Source organism: Semicossyphus pulcher, unplaced genomic scaffold, assembly GCF_022749685.1.
Source record: "Semicossyphus pulcher isolate SPU_LCO1_2020_fin unplaced genomic scaffold, fSemPul1.0.p SCAF_25, whole genome shotgun sequence".
Taxonomy (NCBI): domain Eukaryota; kingdom Metazoa; phylum Chordata; class Actinopteri; order Labriformes; family Labridae; genus Semicossyphus; species Semicossyphus pulcher.
The window spans coordinates 442,369-462,700 of NW_027211699.1; the positions used below are offsets into that span (position 1 = coordinate 442,369).

General features: G+C 45.1%; 1 protein-coding gene across 2 annotated transcripts; it reads left to right on the plus strand.

The window, feature by feature from the left end:
- Window positions 1-203: 203 nt before the first annotated feature.
- ppp1r1b (protein phosphatase 1, regulatory (inhibitor) subunit 1B) lies at window positions 204-20,251 on the plus strand. Of its 2 annotated transcripts, none has more exons than XM_069676118.1 (5): window positions 204-596; window positions 12,846-12,935; window positions 14,476-14,551; window positions 15,702-15,833; window positions 18,106-20,251. In XM_069676118.1, exons 1-5 carry the CDS (start codon window positions 483-485, stop codon window positions 18,261-18,263), a joined length of 570 nt encoding a protein of 189 aa, XP_069532219.1. In that variant the 5' UTR covers window positions 204-482; the 3' UTR covers window positions 18,264-20,251. The 2 variants fall into 2 exon arrangements, with proteins under 2 accessions (XP_069532219.1, XP_069532220.1); XM_069676119.1 differs by having other exon boundaries at window positions 12,846-12,929.
- Window positions 20,252-20,332: the final 81 nt, after the last annotated feature.

The window sequence follows — 20,332 nt, forward strand, 5'->3', positions numbered from 1 at the left end:
TACAAATCAACCTCAGCTTAGATAGATAAAAAAAAAACCACACACAGCCGTCCCTCCCCTGTTACATCCTCTCTCCTCCCCTATTCGCTCTGGCTCCTCCTCGTTCTCCTAATATCTCCACCTTCTTTTGGACCTTGGCCCCTCCCCTCCACCCTCTACCCACCCACTTCTCTCTAACAGATCTAAGCACTTGCCTCATTCACTCCAGCTGCACAGGTTGTGAGGGAGGGGAGAACAGAAGAGATAGAGATTATTAGGAACTGCTGGCGAGGGAAAGTGGACAGGAGGAGAGAAAGAGAGGGTCTGTTCTGTTTGTTGTTTTCTGAAGAGAAGAAGGAGGCAGGTGTGAAGGAGGCAGGAGAGAGAGGAGTCTTGAGGAGTGGGACTAATCAGGAGTGGGAGATTCGTCCAGGGTGGTTATAGTGATCTTTGGCAGCGACCTCTCCTTTCTGCTGGGAGTCAGACCCCCAGGATCCAGAGCCATGGAGCCCTCCGTGTCGACCGAGGTCGAGGGGGAGCCCAAGGAGAGGAAGAAGATCCACTTTGCTGTGCCGGCCTCTGCGCCCACCAACCTGGATCCTCGGCAAGTGGAGATGGTGAGCAGGCAAAGGAGAGAAAAATGTATTTAATGTTTCTGTGTTTAGCTTTTCCCTCTTTTTGTGTAGATTTGTAGCATTTCACAGCTAGTCTCCCTCCTACCATTCACCCATTCATTCAAGAGAGGGGCAGCATTGTGGCTTTAACGTGCATTTAGCTTCTCCACGTTAGAACACCTTCACTCCACATCACCCTGTCTCTCTGCTTTTGTTTTTATAATTGAGAAGTTCCTTTTGCAGAGCTGGGTTTGTTGGGTTTGTGCGCCACATTTTTGAGAAATAATGATGACATTTCCCCTTCTTTATTTCCTCATCAGATTAGAGCCCTGCGCTCATCTCATCTTGACCTGTTCAACAGTGTGACATTGACACAAAGTCATTATCTTGCCAGTGAAGTTGCTTCACTCTTTCGTAACTCTGCAGCCACAAACAGCCCTAGACATTTTGTTTGATACTTAGTTAACAATGTTAATAATTACTTTTTTGTGTCATTGTCTCCCCCTTACTCTCTCCACACGGGAGTGACCTCTGTTATCTGAACATTTGTCAGCACAATCTTGTGTCTCATGGCTGACTCAGTGTAATTCTGTGACTTGTTGATACTCATTTTTAACAGGACAACCCTGACATTTCTTTTTTGGCTCAAATGCTGCTGGTTCTTATTTTAGAGCAGAGGAAAGTGGGCCAAAGCAGGAACCGTTTGGAGGTAGATCGAGGCCAATGGCTCTTCTCTCCTGAGGGCTTGTGGAGCGATGGGAAAGCGAGAAAGAGACGTAGAAAGACGAACAACTTAATCTGTGTGTTCACCTGTCTGGGGTCAGCTCCCAGGGTGACTGTCCTTGTTTCACAGCTCTCATGAAGACGGTTTTTAATGAGCCGCTATTATGCTCCGTCTTTTCCCCTGACTGATACACATGTGCACCAAACACGTTGTCTCATCTCACATTCGAATTAGAAACACAATTATAAACTTAATGACTTGCTAATATGGAAATGTATTTCAGTGTTTCATGGGTGTTTCTCACACATTTGCTCACAACCACATGCCGCCCCTCTCCCCCTCTTATTTTCTCTGTCTCTCATGCCCTGTCATCGCGCTCTGATCCCTATCGTCTCTTCCAAGAAGCCACAGGATATCAATCTACCATATGTGAGCCGCTCTTCCTTTATGAAACAAAAAAACCTCTCGCTTCCTTCTGTTTTGGGGAGGACCTTATTTCTCAATCACCTTCTGGTCACACAGTGATCAGCTATATTTAGGCTTGTTGGCTGGCTGTCGTCCAGCAGGTCGGCCCTGGTTTTTACCTTCACATAGAGCTTCTGTGTCAGATAAGTGCTTATAAAGGACACCAGCTTATTAAATCACGTTGTATAGATTTTTCAAGATCATACAATTATTGGCAGCTCATATTGGATATTGTTAAAACTAAGTAACAAATGTGCAGAAGAGGATTATGGGAACCTGAAGGACGTTCAAGGGAGGATGTGTTTGTGTGTTTTAAAGCAAATGGCATCTATGCAGGCCCGTGGGAGTCTCCAGGGACGTGTGGGCGGGCAGGGGTAATGGTTAACACTCATTTCTTTCGCTCCCCCACCCACTGCAATTACACCCGCCCACAAGTCCGGCTTCGCTAATGAGCTACAATGACTACACCATTCTTCCAAACTTGTTACAACACGGGTAACTCCTTACTGTTCTTTCCGAAGGCATTTAAACCCCCAAAACCACTATCGACCAAACTGGCCGGGCCTTTGTTGCTATGGAGACGGGCTGCACAACTATGTCGCCCCATTGCTCCCCCACAGTTGGTATCTAAAAGGTCAGCTTTAATGGACAGCTCTGTTTGTCTGACAGGTTGTTTACATCGATGCTGTAACATGTTTGTATTAATGTATGTGTGAAGGCTGTTTAATGGGCTGGCTTTGGATGTGAGAGGCACTTCCATACCTCCCACTCAGGGAAATATTGCACACTGTGGGAGAAAACAGAAGCTATTTGTACTTACTAGCTATTTCTCACCAGTTTGTGAATTTTTATTCACACAGTGTGTTCTGTTTATAGTTTACGTCATGTGCCCTCTTCAGTTTTGTGGATCTCTCTGTTGTAGCGTCCTTTAACCTTTACTGTTTTCTCTTCGCTGTTTTCGTCTCTTTTCTTTTTTCCCTCTGTAAACAAACTGACGTCAAATCTACCGGACTTCTTTCAGCGGATTGATATGATTACAGTTAGTCCTCCAGATTGTGTGATTAGAGCTGAATCCCTAACAACAGTCTGTTCTTCATAGCAACGGTCTGTTATCTAGAAATGGCAGACCTCGGAATGCCGTAATTAACCAATCAGAATCCAGTATTTAACACAGCCCTGTAATAATAGACTTTAATGCCTACCCTAATGTCTTCCCTAAAAAAACTTGTTATCCAAATAACAACAAAAAAATCGTATTGACCTTTATTGTAATTCAGACATGCAGATTGTCTTGGTTTCATTGCACCAAGTTTTGCAGCGTTTGTTGTTTGCATCCATCCAGTGAATGGAATCTTAATTGTGGTACAGATAGCATTAAAAAACGTACTTTCATATAAACAATGTCCACACTGTGAGCAATTTTTACCGACCTTTGAAAACTGTCCCCATTGCATTCTGGGTATTATCCAAGGAAACTTGCGTTTTACTTGGATACAATTCAGTTTCCATTTCATTTCAGAAATGTAAAGGTATAATCTCGAGGATTTTCTTTGAAAAAAATGTCTGTTAAGTCACTATCTATCGGCGAATGAGGGAACACAATGATGATTGAGCCTATGGCCCACTGATGAAAGCCTTTGCATTTGCAGTATATAGTATTCTTACAGACTGGGTGTCTGTGGCGACATTCGCGGAAAAAAATCACAAGGGGCGCCCAGTTGGTGATGTGTTTTCCATCACCCAGCAGTGGTTGGTCTGCCAGAGAGGGTAGGCAGAGCTAAGCGGCTGCTTCTCCGGGCTCTGCAAGCGTTGCGAGTAAACAGTAATCTACTATGGATGAAGAAACAAAGAAAAGATTGATGACTACAGATACAACTTAGATACAAATAAGTGAAAATCCAAAGAAGAAGAAACAAATTCGACACTCAGATGAAGGCAAACAGTCTAAAAAGGAAAGTGACCGTCAACGAGGAAAATCAAGAGTTACAACCAGAGCCAACTGTGGACAACCGGTTAAATTGGGAAGTGTGCTCCCGCAATTACCGTTTTTCACCATTAGGTGCCGCCAAAAGGAATGAAACTGAAATCGTCAAGATTATATCTTTAAGTGCGTAAAACTTATATCAACACTTTATGAGCCTGGTCGTCTATCAAGTCCTCAAGGACCTAGAACAGCATCGTGGTCATCATACTATTTAATTTCTTATTCTCTAGGACCATCCCATCCTGCAGAATATCTGCAGCTCTGTTCTGCCCTCTGAGTATCTTAAAATCATCCCAGAATAATTTAATTTTCAATGTGACTATTTTTATTAAAGTCACATTTCCAGGTCGTGATCAAAGTTTTTCTCGTCAACAACAACATGGAGAAAGCACATGGCCGTGTTTACCATCCCTAACCCCCACTCCACACACACCCGACACACACCAATCCTGCGTGCTTTGTGAGAGATGTAGGGTAATGTGCATAATGGACAAAGATTAGGGTCATGGTGCAGACGCTGCATCCCTGATTCCCTCCGAGTCTGCCTCCCTGTGGACTAAACAAGCCGACATCTCTCTATGTTTCCCTTCTCTGAACTCGGCATGATCTGGTCGGCACATGTTGATCCTTTGAATTGACCGGAAACTCAGAATATGAGGGCATAATATCAAAGGGCAGGAGAGGGCATGAGTCAAAAGCCTGATATCAAACACTTCCACATGAATCGATATTACACCTGAAAGTGTGATGGAGGGCATTATTTTGGTTGCCACGCCCCACCCTTAACACAACCTCCCTCCAGTCCTGCCTATCGCCCTCCCCTCCCCTGTCTCTGGGTAAAACGTCAAACAGCGACCTTTGATGCAGCGCGTGTTTGTGGGTAAACATTAGCAGTCTGGGGGACTGTCAACATGCACTGCCAGAAAGAACATCTCGTTGGATGGCACAAAGCATGTTGGGACAGGGCGAGAGGGCGGCGTGATCTTTCTCTGCATGTGGACGGTGAGGAATGTCACTGTAGTGGTGTGACTCAGTTTGTCCAATGACGTGATCGCTTTTATGAAAATGAGATTTAAAGTTTTCTACCCGGAGCGCTTTGTGGATGTTTGTAGTGGCAAATCTAATTTGGAAAGAAATTATTTTTAAAAAGATGAATTGCGTCGCTGGAAACCACAGATTGTAATTGCAGTTGGGACACAATCAATGGTTCTCTGTCTTCTGTAGGTTGCGTATGTGTTTGTTCCTCCCTGGTTTTGACAGTCCGGGCATTTTGATTTGTTAATGGCTCTACAAAAACATTTTCATGGCTTGTGTCCTTCAACAGCAGCTCGGCACAATGTGTCCTTTCATTCTTCCAGTGTAGCTCCCGTGTACAAAAGCCTGTTTATTCCATTTAATCATGTACTTTTAACTCTAGCAACCTCATTGTCTTTATGAAATAATAAGCAAACAAACTAGCATCTTCTGCTGGCTCTTGCGCGCGTGGATGTGTGTCTTGTATAAACAGTTCAAGAACATAAATATTGAGCATGGGTAGAGTGATTTGCCGCCTGATGACACTGTACACAGTGAGCTGAAACTGTGCCATGATGCCCGCTGCACCTCAGGCATGCACTGCAGGGAACCTTAGAGAGGCCGCAATGATGCGACAGTCCCTCTTACACTTTCACGCTGTGGTCAACAAATACTCTGTCACTCATTTGTCGCTTCAGGCTTCATCAAAACAAGTCAGGCTTTCATCAAGGCATGAAGACAAACAAATGTCCAGTTGTTCATCTGTAACTTCACGTCACCATATTTTTTTATAACAACAACAGGCATATCTGCGATGAGAGGAGAGGGGGAGGATTAGAAAGGGAACAGTGGCACAGCGGGGAGAGAAACGGGGGCGGATGATAAGGCCTGGACGGGATCTGAAGCTGACTTGTCGCAAAATCTCATCTGACAATGTGTCAGGAGCTGCACCTTTAAACTGCCCTCTTACCTCCAGTATCAGGAGCTGGAATCCCTTAGTCTTACCAAAGGGCGACAGGATGGTCAAACTGATGTACGGACATGGAGAGGAGCACCGAGGCGTGACTCCAAACAAATGGGATTGGATCCCTGTGTCATCAACACTGCGAAGGCATGGCATTATGTTATTGCTGCTTTGCTGCTGTTGTAATCTCTGATTCTTGTCACAGAGGTTGGTTTTTTTTTTTATGTTTATCTGCCTGTAACTTAATGAGCTTGCACCGAGGCAAAGCAGGTCATCTTCAAAATGAGGCGAGAAAAGCCAGAGCAGAAACAGAAGGATAAAAAAATAAATGTTTTTGACATTTCAATCCCAAGTGATGTAGATATTTTACACTCAGGTAAATGCATACATTCATTTGCATCCAAGCACTGACCCGTAAGCTGCATGGCAACCATCAGAGGTAACCTTTTTCCTCTATCGCCTGAGGGTGCATATTACGTTGCAGGTGAGTGACTAAAGCTACTCCGTCCTTTGTTTGCACCTGCCTGTTGACCTCTGGAACCGGTCTCTGTCTGCTGCACAATGTCACACCATGGAATTTGAGTGCATGAGCAGGAAAAGCGGAGTTATCCTCGTGTTTGCAGGTTGTTATCCGTGCCATTGTCTCCGTGGTAGCTGTGATTGGCACCTCCCCTGTTGTCACCTCACCCTGTGAATTGCTCCAGTGCGCGCTGCGGCCTGGTAGGAGGCTTCCTGTCACTCATCAGCAACAGGCACATTTATCTATGTTGTGATGTGATGGTACACCATTCTTCCAACAGCCTCTGGAACAACAGGCCAGCAAGTTTCCAGCAGCTAATTACCAAAATGCTGGGGTGTGTGAGAGATTCAGGGAGGGAGAGAGGCATGATATCATTCTGCCACTGGGTGCAGCTTAATTACATTTCCTATTTTGGGGTCGTAGGAAATGTGGAGAGCCCCCCCCAGATGCTGTCTCCTATCCATCTGTTAATTCAGTTAGACAAGTGTGGGGTCAAAGGTCATGGAAAAGTGTGAGCGTGAATTTTGAGAGGCAACATCCAGCAGCCTCTCCGACTTATGGGAATTCAGTGTTGTTGTTCATTTGAATGGGAATGAGCAGCGTGCATATCTGACAGACCTCAGAGCTCACCGAGCTGCAGTCGGGGTTGTAGCTTGCGTCGCCACGTCCTTGACCTTCTTTGAAACAGCTGGAAACTCGACAATGCAGGTGTTACTCAGCGAAGCCTTGTTGCAGCCGGCTGGCAGCGCTGTCCGCGAGTGACTGAGCTGTTTGTCACATAATAAATCAGATCACTGGCTTTTAGTCGTGTATTTGACTTGTCTGTAAACATGTTGTCTGCAGGGCGACTTTGTGTTTAGGTTCAGATTTAATCCTGACAATAACCAACACTGTGTCCAACCTTTGAACGAACCACAAACCTTAAAAATCTAATTCCTTAAATTCCACAGACAGAAGGCTGAGATTATGATGTCAGTAAGCATGCTTGTATTTCGCTTATTACAGCTCTAAAACAGTTTGTAATCTTTAAACCTCCCTCTAACACAATCTATTCACAGCTATTCACACTAACCAAATATGATACAGGCATCAACACCTTTATCTTTATCTATGTCGTCCTGAATTTGCATATCCTCTTTACACTTGTAACTGTTAGACCAGCAGTGTTGCTACAATTTTGATCCACCTCTTGTAACTGAACCTACGAAACATAACCATAAGACATGAGAAACCCTCAGCTCATACTGACAGGGATCATTTTTCACCTGATTGTGTTATTGAACTCATTGCTAGGCTGCACTTAGATCACCACATGGGGCTGTGCCACTTAGTTTTTAAAAGGCTCGCAGGGGGGCGGGCATGGAAGAGAGAAAAAGGGCGAGGCTGTTTAATTGAGTCGCTCTGTGAGGATGAAACCAGCTAAAGATCAGCGGAGACAAGAATGCAAATGTAGCAGCGCAGCTTTAAAGCACAGAGCCGAGATGAGTGGACTAAAGGGGACAGAGAGGGAAGATTTCAGTCCAGGTACCTGAGGTTGAAAGGACAAGATGTTTAAAGACAGAAGAACAACTGTGTCCCAATCCAGGGTCTGCAGCCTTCGAAGGACGTATGTCGTAGGCTGTCCCAATTCGAAGGCTCCTTCAGATGTTGCTGATAAATGTGTCCTCCTTTTCCTGGGCCGTGAAGGATCCATCGGGTGCATCCTTCATGGCCCAACGTATCCCGATATCCAAACGAGATGGCAGACTCTCATGCAGCCGAAAGAATAAACTTTTAAATGTAAAAGTTTTTGGTTTCAACTCAATCGAACAGCAAGCGTGACACATGTTTACAACAACAAGAGGGCCTGTAAAACAAATTATCTTTAAAACAATAGGTGTAGTTACGCAACGTTAGTTATGCTCGCTAGTTAACTCGCTAGCTATCTGTTGCTAGGCGACAGGAGCGGCGTTTGGTAAAGCAAAGGTTAAGGGCGGGAACAGCTGGTGACGCAAACAGGAAATGCTCTGTAGACCAGACCGTCTCATTTCAGATCGGCTTTAACGGTCTCCACAGGCTATGAATGGAGCATCCTCCGTAGACCGCCTCCTTTGGAGGCTGCAGCCCCTGGATTGGGACACAGCTACATTGTTATGTTAAAAAAATGTATATTACAGAACTCAGAAACACTTTTTAAAGAGAGACCAGACACAAGACGTACATTTCTTTGCATTTCTTTAGTTGAACATGTCATACTTCTAATGCATCCCCTTTATTCTGATGGGAGTATTGATGCAATGCAAATGCACCCCTACTTATTCCTGATTGATGTGGTGGCATGTCACGATGGGCAGATTCCATATCTACAAATCAATCTTGTACAAATCCATATCTATCCATCCGCTTCCTATGGATCTGAGTGATCCTGCCACCTCTATCAGAGAGAGCTGTCACGCACTGCTTAAGAGGAGCCCGCTGTAACGCGGTGCTGTGGGACACTGAGAGATGTAAGCTGACATGGAAAGAGATCTGAGGTGTATCTCTCTCTCTGTTGTCTTTGCACCGAGGCCAAAACTTCACAGCTGACTCCCCTCGAGATGCTGTTGCAGAGCTGCAGCGGGGCAGTTTCAGAGCTATTCTGTCTCATCCCTCGGAGCCCCCAGAGACCCCTCCAATCTAGTTTATGCTGTCCTACTGCTGCTCTTTTTATAGGCCCGACCAGGAGAGTACCAGCTTAGAGGATCGTCACAGGGGAGCAGACCCATATCAGGCGATCTGCACCCAGGTTCCTTTGTGGAAGACCGTGCTGAGCCAACACACACATACATGTCTACGTATACGTATGTGCAAAGTCAACATTTACCCATGACTAATGTACCTTGTACAGCACAGAGCGAGGTGTCGGAGTCCTGCATTACAGCCCCTCTGGGTCTTTCAAAAGTTCAAAATGTGTGCTGTAAAAGTTTGATTTATATGAAAGTCTTGGACAAACATTCAAGGCTTTCTGTTTCCAAGAAATCCTCAACAAATCAAAACAAGTACAGGGACAATGAAAGCATTAATGAACGAGCATTTTAACTGATGTTTCCTTTCAGCGAATCTAGAGGATTCAATCTCTCACCTCCTCTGTCACTCACTGCAGAGTCAGCACATTATTCAAATTCACTCATCAACTTTAGAAAAACTAATGCAACTTTCTTTCTCTGCTCTGATCCATCAGCCAATGCTTTTATTTATGGTAAACGCTCTGTGCGAAACCTGGTGGGACGCAGCTGCCTGCAGGCGTTCACCTGTGGAGCCGCTGAAAGGCCACGGCAGCAGCCTGCATAGCGCCGCTCACTGCAAGTCCACAGCAGCGCCACTGATCCTGGTACAAAAACAATGGCTGCCAGCAGAGGAGAGGGTTTGGGAGATTGGGGGCAGGGGGTTTAGAAAAAGTAGATGAGGGAGGGGAGGGGGGGGAGGGATAATGCGTAGCAGGAGTAATCTCACACGCTGTGCCCCAGTGTTGGCGTAAATGAGGAAGTCACATACATATTATGTAACGCGGGCAGAGAGGGGAGGTTTAAGGCTGGAAAATTACTGGAGTTACTATGTGTGTCTTTGTAATCTGCCATCTCCTGTGTGACGCAGCAGCACGTCACCGCCACCATCACTGCACCCGTCACTTTAGATGCATTAACGTCTATTGACTTTATGGTTTCATTGTTTTCAAATCATTGTGTCTACTTTACAACCTGTTACACAACTGACCTGTGAGGAGCCAGATGTCCACTTCCTGGTTTAAGAGGTCATGTCATGGCATTTAGCAAAATCGCCACAATGATTAGCTGACATGAGGAGGAGGAAAGTCATTTGCATTCAGGCACAGCATGCGAGCACACGATCAGGTGAATAGGTCATCAGCTACGCTTCTCAGTGACCTCAATTACCCAACACAATCACGGCTTAACTTTCATTTCATCTCCATCCCAACAAATAAAACTGGACTCCTCATGACCTCATAATCTACCTTACAAATACGCCGTGTGCATGACTGCAGGACCATTCCAGGGGTTTCCCAGTTTAATGGCTTTAATGCCACAGCACTCGGGCGCAGGCTTGGTCATGGCAACATCTGGTGTTTGTTTTCTCTTGTGGGTCTCTGTGTGAGCCTCCTCAGGCGGCCCTGCGAGGCTGGGAGCAGGTGTCAGGCAGGCAAAGGCAGCAGGGTTCACACGTCACAGAGCCCCAGGCCTCCGCAGCTCGCCAGGAGAGGGATGGGGGAGACAGAGGGGTGTTAAAGTAAGCCCTGTGGATGTTTACTGCAAGTTAGTAGGCAAAAGGATATTAAAAAAACGTTATGTAGCATGCTGGTGGTGATGAGGAGAGGACACAGGGAGAGAAAGGTTGGGGTAATGTCACTGTCAAGTAATCAGCGATAAAGCCGGAAGTTAATAGGAAGCAGAGGATCAAGTGAGATGGGAATGCAAGGTGAATGAGAGAAAGACAGATACTATGAGAGATAGTGGGAGAGATTCAGGGGGGACAGGAAAGCTGGAAGTTGCGTGACGGGATTAAAATGTGTGTCTGGTGTCATAAATAAGGGAGAAATCCACGCTCGATTACTCTGTGTTGTCGTGTTTGACGGTGGCAGCGTTCCACCACGCGGCCCAGCAAGCCTCTGCTTTGGCAACATGTGCCTCGCTGCGATGACGCACACCTCGCTTAACAAGACGGAGGGGCACCGAACACAAACACATCCCTCCGTATGGAGCACTTAGACACTAAATAGAGCCAGGCTACTTAGCTCTGCCTGTGATGTTGTGTGGTGCCGTAAACAGCAGCGCGGAGGTTCATATCATGGCCAAGGTTGGCTCGTTCCACTGAGGACACTTTTCAATACCTTGTTTGTTTGAACTGCCAAGACCACTTAGCCGCATGGCTCATACTCATAACTCACTTTTTCAAAGGTTATTTTTATAGATGTCAGCAATTAATCACCTAGAGTTACTGGAAAGTGAGAAACAGTTCTGAACACTGCATGTAAATCTGTCTTTATGAAGCAATGGCTCCGCACGTTCTGCTCACGGCTCTTCAGTATGCTTAGATTTGACATCCTAAACTCATCTTTTTCAGTATCACTCACTTTGTGACCTTCTTGACCTTCAAGAAAGAAAAAGCTGTTTTAAACTTGAAATTGTGTCGGTGTCAGATTTTCATGCAGCAAAACAAGCACAGAAACCTCTCAAACTCACTATGATCAACTTCTCTGCAGAAAACCATCACTGATGACTCTTCAGACAGTTCCTCTCATTGATCCATTTATCACTTTGTTTTTAACAAGTCAAAACCTAGTGTGTGGCTGACCACATCAGGTCAATGTGCGCTTTTTGTGGGCAATGTGTTACAAGGACTGTCCTTATGAGGCCGATGACAACCTGTTTGAAAGCAGGTGCACGCTGCGGACGTAGGTGAGGAGCAGCCCCGTCTACTCCCCGAACAAAGTATCCAGAGCCGTATAGACAGAGAGTCGCGTCAGTGGAGGCCCAATATGCTCCATGATCCATCATTACGGTCTCGCAACTGTCTCTCTCTCTACGGCTGTGAAAGTACCGTCAGTCAGTCAGTCAGTCAGTCACATACACACCTGTGTGTAGGGCTGACCCCGGCGGTCAGCCAAAAACAGACATACAGAATTTACAAAGTGAGTTTCAAGGGTCCAAAACCAAAAGATATATGAAATTTTTAATGAGATACTTAAGAGAATGAAGTATTTTGATATTCACTCATGACTTGAATTACTGATTAATAAACAAAGTTGTTGTTTTCTGGACAGCAAGAACGTTCCAAACACTTCTCTTTTTCCACAGCACAGCTTTTCTTTTCCAGTCGTTATGTGCATAAGTAAGTTAAAACCTCGAGGCGTTTTGGATACTTGACAGATTTTTGATGACTTTAAAATGTCTAAACTTAGAATCAGTAAACAGTGCTGTTGTGAAATACCAAAGATTAAGAGCGCCCTCCCACCAGCAGGTCACAGTGTTGGTGGCCTGGAGGGGCTCAGCCGAGCAGGACAGAGAGTTCAGTGTACACAGTGATTTAGAGGTTTAGTGCAGACCTGCAGTCTGTCTGTGAAAAAGAGAATCCAGACTGATAGCGGCTCAAATAGTCTGAAGTTCTTTGGTCCCTCTGTGCACTTGGATGATCAAACAACACTGCATGTTGTTTGAAGAGGTGATTCTGCTTTGACAAATCTTGCATCAGAGCTTTAACCTGAGCGTCAAACATTCTGCTCTACACAGCATCTTTGTTTATTGTATCTATGAAATCAGTAAGTGACATAATGCCTCTTCCTCTGCTCCACTGACCGTGACCCGGGCTCTGACCCGACCTGCATCGAGGTCTGAAACTCTCTGTCGGCTGTTGACCCGTCAGCCAACACGGGCAGCAGCTGTAATGAAGAGAGCGAGCCCCCAGCATGCCCTTCACCACATGAACTGTCAACATTTTCCATCTGATTGATACGGCGTTGTGCTGAGCATTATTAATTATACATTGTTTTCCAGTTCAATTATTCATTTGTTTATGGCTGCCCTTTATGTGTGTGTGTATGTGTGTAGATCCGGCGCAGGAGGCCCACACCTGCCACGCTGTTCAGAGTAGCAGACCAATCATCTCCTGAGGATGATCAGTCCACTCATCAGGTAAAGGTGAAGTCAACACGCTCTTCTATAATCAGTGTGTGTTCATTCTCATCCATCCTCCGCATTTTTTTTACCCCATGAACTATAAAAACAGCCTTGATGTGGCTTTTTGTCGTCATTCCATCTATTAGCATCAGATCCTCTGATGTGTCCATCAACACAAAATCATCTTTTGAGGTCACCAAATGTTTAAAACCAAAAACTTTTCAATTCAAACTTGTTAACCTTTTACATTTGTGAGCTTGAATGTTTTTATAGACATTAGAAATAGCAGCTTGACACTCTTGAAGCAATAAACGTGCTTTATTTAGAAGAGGCTGGCAGGGGATAGTGAAGGGGTAGCTGGTGGGGGTCCTGGGGGGCTGGGGAGTGATGGCAGGCTCGGTCAGTGGCTGGGCAGGATGGCAAAACAGAGGTCCTGGAGTCAGGGAGAACAGGTGTAAGTCAAATTGGCAGGCGGGCATACAAACAGGTAAGTTACACATGCAGGCAAAAAGGCTCCACTAGAGCTGGACTTGCGGCACATAAACAAACCGTGTATGGCACAATAATACAGCAGGGACTGGCAGTCAGCACAGGGTTCTTGTAGAAGGTGGGGATTGATTAAAGGAGCAACTCGCCCCTGGGAAAAAAAACACTGTCAGTCAAAGCTGATGTTCTCTGTAATCGATAGAAGCAATAATATTTGAAATTGGCGCCATTGCTGTGGAGAAAGTTGTACAAACAGCTCGTGGTTTCGCCCATTCTACATTCCTACAACACCCAGCATGCATTGCTACCCTCCCTCTGAAAGGAACGGGCCAGCGAGAGACGCTGGAGTGAAATACTACCGTTTTCGCTGCAGGCAATGGCTCAGAGCGGTACAGAAACCTAAATATGACGAGAATATAACGCTGGATCGCCTAAAAAGTCTTCAGGTCTGCAGTCTACATTTCAAACCTGACGATTCTGAACGAGACATGACATCGGAGGCGGGCGTCCTAGATTGAGGAAGTGTAGTTTAGCAAGCTCCAGGTTTTCCAGAGCCCATTGGAGAAGCGGATAGCGTCCTTCAAAGGCACAGAGCGAAAAAAAAATAATTCTACCATAATGGCATTAGCTCGCCATGATCGCATGATAGGACTGAGGCTGAAAATCAGTGAACTGGCCCTTTAATGGCAGGCATGTGTATTGATTGAGAACTAACACACCAAGCACTCCTCGTTCCACAGTCTGAGTCTGTAAATAAACAAAAACAGTCACATACATGCGTCATGGAGGAGGGACTGTGACAAGTAAACTAGTGATATGTTTTTTGGTCACATTTTCAAGCAGGAGTACACGTAGTAGTAGTAAACATCCTTCCACATGTGTAGTAGCACTCACAGGGCAAATACCGACCTTTCTGAAGAGCCAAACTGTCTTGTACCAAGAAAGAGATATGGGAATATGTGTCCTTTTGTATTTTAAAGTTAAAAAAAGGTTTTAATGTGCCTGGAAAGGTATTTTTAAAGAGAGAAATGTTTCAGAAAAATGAGGGCTAATGTTCCGCTTTCTTTGTTTGCAGTGGGTCGTCGGAGAGAACGGAGTGCTCAAACCCAAACGTGTCAATCCCAACGTGTACCAGCCTCCGTCACTCAAAGGTAGGTGCTATACTACAGGTGGAGGTTGTGTGTTGTGCCTCATCCTTGTGTTTAACTTCTCCTTGTTTTACCGTGCACTGCAGTTAATTTCCTCCATGCTTCATAACAGCTCACAAAAGAATAAAACGCATGAGACAGACGGGGCGATATGAGTTAAAAGCTTTGTTTTTTCTTTCTGTGCATGCTTGTGTGATATGCATCGGCTTGTTTGCATTTGTTCCCGCTCTTAGTGTACGATCAGCGACAGGGTGTGTGTTTGTGTGATGGATAGAGAGAAATGGAGGAAGGCAGAGATTAGAGTGTGACAGCTGTGAGACACTGAGTGTGAGTCTAGGAAAGTCTGGATCATCCAGGATTACAGTCAGTTGTGTATACAGCTGTGGCACACACACACACACACATACGCACACTTACACACACATATATGCAGGATGGAAATATAAACATGCACTTTTTTGGGCGGTTTGATGCTTCTTGCGTGTTGCATGTGGTCGTAAAAGAAGCAGCCTTTCAGAGTTTGTCAGCAGCGTTCGTTTAATGGGGATTTCGGTGTGTGTGCATGTTTTGTGGAGTGATGATATAATGAGCCCAGGAAGCCACGTTACTGCATCAGAAATCTGCCCTTCATCGGCTCAGACGCAGAGAGGGAAAGAGAGAGGCTCCCTCTGACTCATTTCCAATTACATAACGCACCTCAAGCCGGGATAAGTGACCTGCCTCGCTGCCGCACCGAGCATCTGAGGGTGTGAAGGAGGGAGAAGCCAAGGTGACCCGGAGGTGGTGAGAGAGGGTGGGTTTAGGTAATATCACAAAAGAGAGGAGGGAGAGGGAAGAGGGTGAGTCAGCACTAAATAGATTGGAGAAGAAGGTGAGAGAGAGGAGAGAAAACAAGGGAGGCTCTGCTGGGAATCAAGAATCAGTGTGGGATACTGTTTGCCTGTCTGTCTGCCTGTCTCTCTGCCTGTCACTGCATGTGTTTAATTGGCTTCCTACTAACTGGCATGTAATAAGAATAACCCTGCGAAGCTCGGTGATAACTGACAGTGTTAAAGCGTGGTGAAACCACAACAACACATCCCTCTATCCCTGTGTCTGTGCTCATGTGATCGTGTCGCCTTCTCCCCGTGTGTGTGTGTTTACCTGTGTGTAGCTGTGCAGAAGATGGCTGAAGCACATATGCAGAACCTAGGTATCTACCCCCCTTTGGAAGACCCTTTTGAAGTGGATGAGGATGAGGACAACTGGCAGGGGCGGAAGGGAGAGGCTCCCACCAAGGCTGCTGGTGAGAGGGAGGCTGTGTGTCGAGCAGCGGCGGCTCTGCACACAGAGGCGGCATGAAAAACACTAGTGTTGTTTTTTTAGAGATGAAATACAACCTGAGGCTCTTTAACGCTGCTAAAAACAACCGCTGGCATCATGCCTTCATTTTCCAGGAATTGTGATGTTGTTTGGTTTGGTGTTGTGTTTACTTCTGAGAGTTTAATGGGATACAAACTGGACACACAAATCTTAAAATTCGAGGACAGCTGGTTTGTTTAAATTCAAACTGGTTTAATGCAGCGTTAAAGTATCTTAAGGTGTATTTTTCCTATCAGTGTGAATGATTAATTTACCCCTCTCCTTTCCTTTTATCCCGATGTTATCTGCACACATTTCACAAGCGTTAAATATAGCATCATATTAGCCGGCTGTCGAACACAGCTCCTCTTCTGAGAGGAACAGTCTTCTGCAGTTTTCAGGCTGATGTGAGCTCCTCTGTGGGCCAGCCAGGTGTACAGGTGGAGCTCCGTGCGCAGAGAGAGAGTCCCAGTGTCGTATCAGCCCAAAGTCTCTCGCCCCAAATCTGTCAGAGGAAACACTGCAGCGGACCAAAGGCCAAACCCAGTAAGAGGGCGGGCAGGAATAATAATCACAGAGAGACGTCTGTCTGTGCTGATCCTGCTCTGTATTCTGCTCGCCTCAGACTCTTCTTCTGCTGCAGAGTTTGAGTTGTGCGATCAATGCAAAGTTTGATCTTCACAGAAACAAAACAAACTTACCACAAATGTCATGTTGACTTTTCTGCTGATTTTTTATAAAGTAAAATTGTTTTTTAATCTCCATTACATCACATGAAAACAGTGACGTTACATTCAGAGTCGGCCCGGGTGACAGGATCTCTGAATAAATCCTATAAAGTACCCAGAGGATGACCTCGTAGGTCCTTTGATCGTCTGTTCTTTCTGTGACACAGTTTGGCCTCGGCCTGTGTTATCACTGACAGACCACAAATCAAGGGAAACAATAGTAATGTGCGAGTCACGAGTCGATCGTTCCAAACGAACGACCCTTTTTACTGACTCAGGATTCACGAGTCCTCATGTCCACTAACTCGTTCACTGACTCACCCGTCCTACCCCCTACCAGCCACTGCGAACTGTGAATTTGAGGCGAGACCACCGTATAAGTCCTGTGAGAAAAAATACCACTTCGGCTCGCTCCCTGCCCTGAGCTGAAGGTCGGACTGGAGTTACACAAATCACTCACTCAAAAAGCACTTTTTTCACACACAATGATGGGAAAACGAGCGTCACAAACCTGTGAAATGACTCACTTTACGGTCAGAAATTGATCAATTAAGTCCAAAAACAATCAGAAGGTCTAGAAGAGCTGCAGGATTAAGGGCGTGTGTCCACTGACTCTGTTTTTTGTGCTGGCAGCGCCAGCTCAGAAACATCCTCAGCGTCAGCTGTTATTTGTCGCTGCGCTCACAGCGCTCTCTGTAGAAAATAGTTCAACTTTTAGAACACTGCCGCACTCGTCAATACACTGCTCCCTCACCGACCAGTCAAAGTCAAGAAGGGGCGGGGCTTCAGATATCATCTTTGTCAACAAAGATGGTAGAGGTGAAGCTAATCCTTTTGTTTTTTCGAGTTGCTGCTGATGTCAGCACACGATTCCTTTACATTGTTTTTATGTTTTATTTATAAAATATCACTGAATTAAAGCAGATATGAAGCATACACGGCGATTTAAATCAACTTTCGTAACCTAGCAACAGTAAGCACCAGCGAGAAGCGCTCTGAAATTGAGGTTGTGGATGCTGCCAGCGCTAAAAGCGCCGTTACTGGACACAGGCACTAAATTTAATCTCCATTAATGTTACAGAGGTGCTAAACAGGAAGTTAGCCTGGTCAGGCGAAAGAAGTCTAGTGTGCATGCTCTATGAGTGCTTGGGCTGGTGGGGGAGTCAAGCTCTGGGTAACACACTCGAGTGGCTCAAAAACACGACTCTCTTTAGTGAGTGACTCATACAAGCTCGAGTTAGTAAAGAGTCGAACCTCCCATCTCTAGAAAACAAATCATGTAATCAGGTGAGTCAAAGCTCAGAGCCAGTACAAGTTTAAACTGTCTCCTCAGGCTCACGGTGGGTTTCTGAATGTCTGAGGTTTGTTCGAGAAGGGAACATCAACAGAAATATTACTTTATTTACATTTATATATATTACAGCCCAATCCTGGTTTGATAACGCATCAGTCTCAAATCCTCTTCTAACATCCGTCTTTCCTCCTCAGATCAACAGGAGACGGCGACCACCGAGCGCTCGGTCAAGTTTTCCAGCGTGAGCGAGACAGTCAAGCAGACCCCAGCAGCACAGGAGGAAGAGGAGGAGGAGGAGGTGGGAGGCAAAGTCAAAGAAACAACAGAGGAGAACACTCGGGGGAGTAACTGACAGAGAGAGAGAGAGAGAAAGAGAGAGAGAGAGCGGGGCAAACGTTTAGAGGGAGAGTGAGGATGTGTATTGAAAGGGTTAAAATCTGACGCTCTCACAAACAGACGAGCGGTGATGGATGTGTGGAGACTGAATGAATGAATCCAACACGTGAGTGAGCTGAGATTTGTGTTCTGCCTCCCCTCTAAAGGGTGAGGACGGAGGGCCAGTTTGAGTATTGGGACTGGGCCCTTATGAGCAGGTGGGGAATGATCTACTGACAGAGCAGACTACAGACGCCACTGTGGCCCTCGTGTCCCTGTGTTTATAATGAGAGCGGACGAGTCAAGGTCGCCATGACCAAACACCCTGTAAGACTCCTCCCTCTACCTTCATGCTTCTGCACACAGCGAAATGTTCCTTTAAAGAAGGTCATGATAATAAACAGTACACACACACACACACACACACACACACACACTCACTCACACATACTCTGGGCACATTTTGAACTAAGAATGTCTCCTGTATGACTCTTTCAAAGTACTTGAAAGTCTTTAAATGTGTACATTGAACTTTTTTTTGAAATCTTCTTCATTGATCTGATTTGCAGCATATTTAATGTAGAGCCCTGAGAGTAAATGTGCATGTGCTGCCCCCTTGGGGTATAAAGGCATAAGGTCATACTCCAACCATTGACCTTAGCGTCATCCTACTGATTATTTTCAGGGAGTTTATTCCAGTTTCACGCTATTTATGGTCAATATTAGCCATTCAATTCACCATCTGTTGCTGCATCTTTGCACAGGTGTCCTTCTTATTTATGTCAGAGTTCACCATTTCCATGTGGGTTTTAAATTTCCCAGCTAAGCATTAGGGATCGTGGGAAATGATGCTACATGTTATCCATCATACGTTATCAGCCAAACTCTTTTAAAGGTTCCAACAATCTGTAAGTCACCAAATCAACCAGAACTCAAGGTCACTCAGGCCTATAGAGATCTAACAAGAGCTGTGTGAACTTATAGAAACTGGAAATAAATCGGTTGGAGTATCACTTTATGTACGACTCAACAGTAAGCACCAACATGTTTGTGTGTGATCACGTTAAGGGAGTGTCTGCGTGTGTGTTCATTTCACACGTTTCATATAAAACACATCTCTAAAGGGCGAAGCTACCTCTTACCTGTTCTAAACACACAACCCAACATCATTACACATGATTCATTATGAACTGACACCTTTTCAAGGAATCCAAAAGTCTAATATACAAGCTTTTCCAGAACTGTTGACTCACGTTGGATTTTTCAGAGCTCACAGATTCCCTTTTGTATGTTAACACTTTTCTATCGTCTTCTTTTTAATTGTCCTCTCATGATTGATACGTCATGGATCTGTTGTAAGAGCTATTTTTCTAAGCTAAGTGTTTGAGTGATTTAACTCTGTCTCGTTTCTACTGTCTATGTACACGAAGCCGCAAACCAGGCTCTGCTGGTCTGATCGACAGTTGAGCTAAACAGTCACTGCACAAACTCTCTGTTGTCTTTAACCACAAATATTCACTTTGTCTGTCTTTTCTCACCGTCAACAACGATTTGTAAATGTTTTAGTCAGCATCTATTTGATTTAATTTTAGTTTGACTAAAGATACAGGACCTGTTGCCACAGGATGAATAAATGTTGCTGTTTGAATCAACTGGGATGCGGTTTGTAAATAAAAACTGTGTGAAACTTTTTTAACCTCTGACCTGCCTGAATAACGGGATGAGCAGGTCGTGTGTGTTGAGGCTCTGCAGCCGACGCTGTCCTCCCTCCTCGGCTCTCTGTCCACCTCCCCTCTCCTTCCGGGCCAGAGGAAAGCAAACATGGAAGACATGTATGAACTCTTATGCCTATTTTGTCTTTATTTTATTTTATTCCATTCTCTTGTTTCTCAATGTGATGTGGTTGTTTTAAAGTGCGCAACAATATGATATCAAAATAAACAGTTTTCCTTTTTCTCCTTTAAACTGTTTTGAATGTTTTGTGTTTGAAATCTGAATTAATCACCAAAAGATTCTTCTTTCAACCCCTATTAACATTTGCTTCCA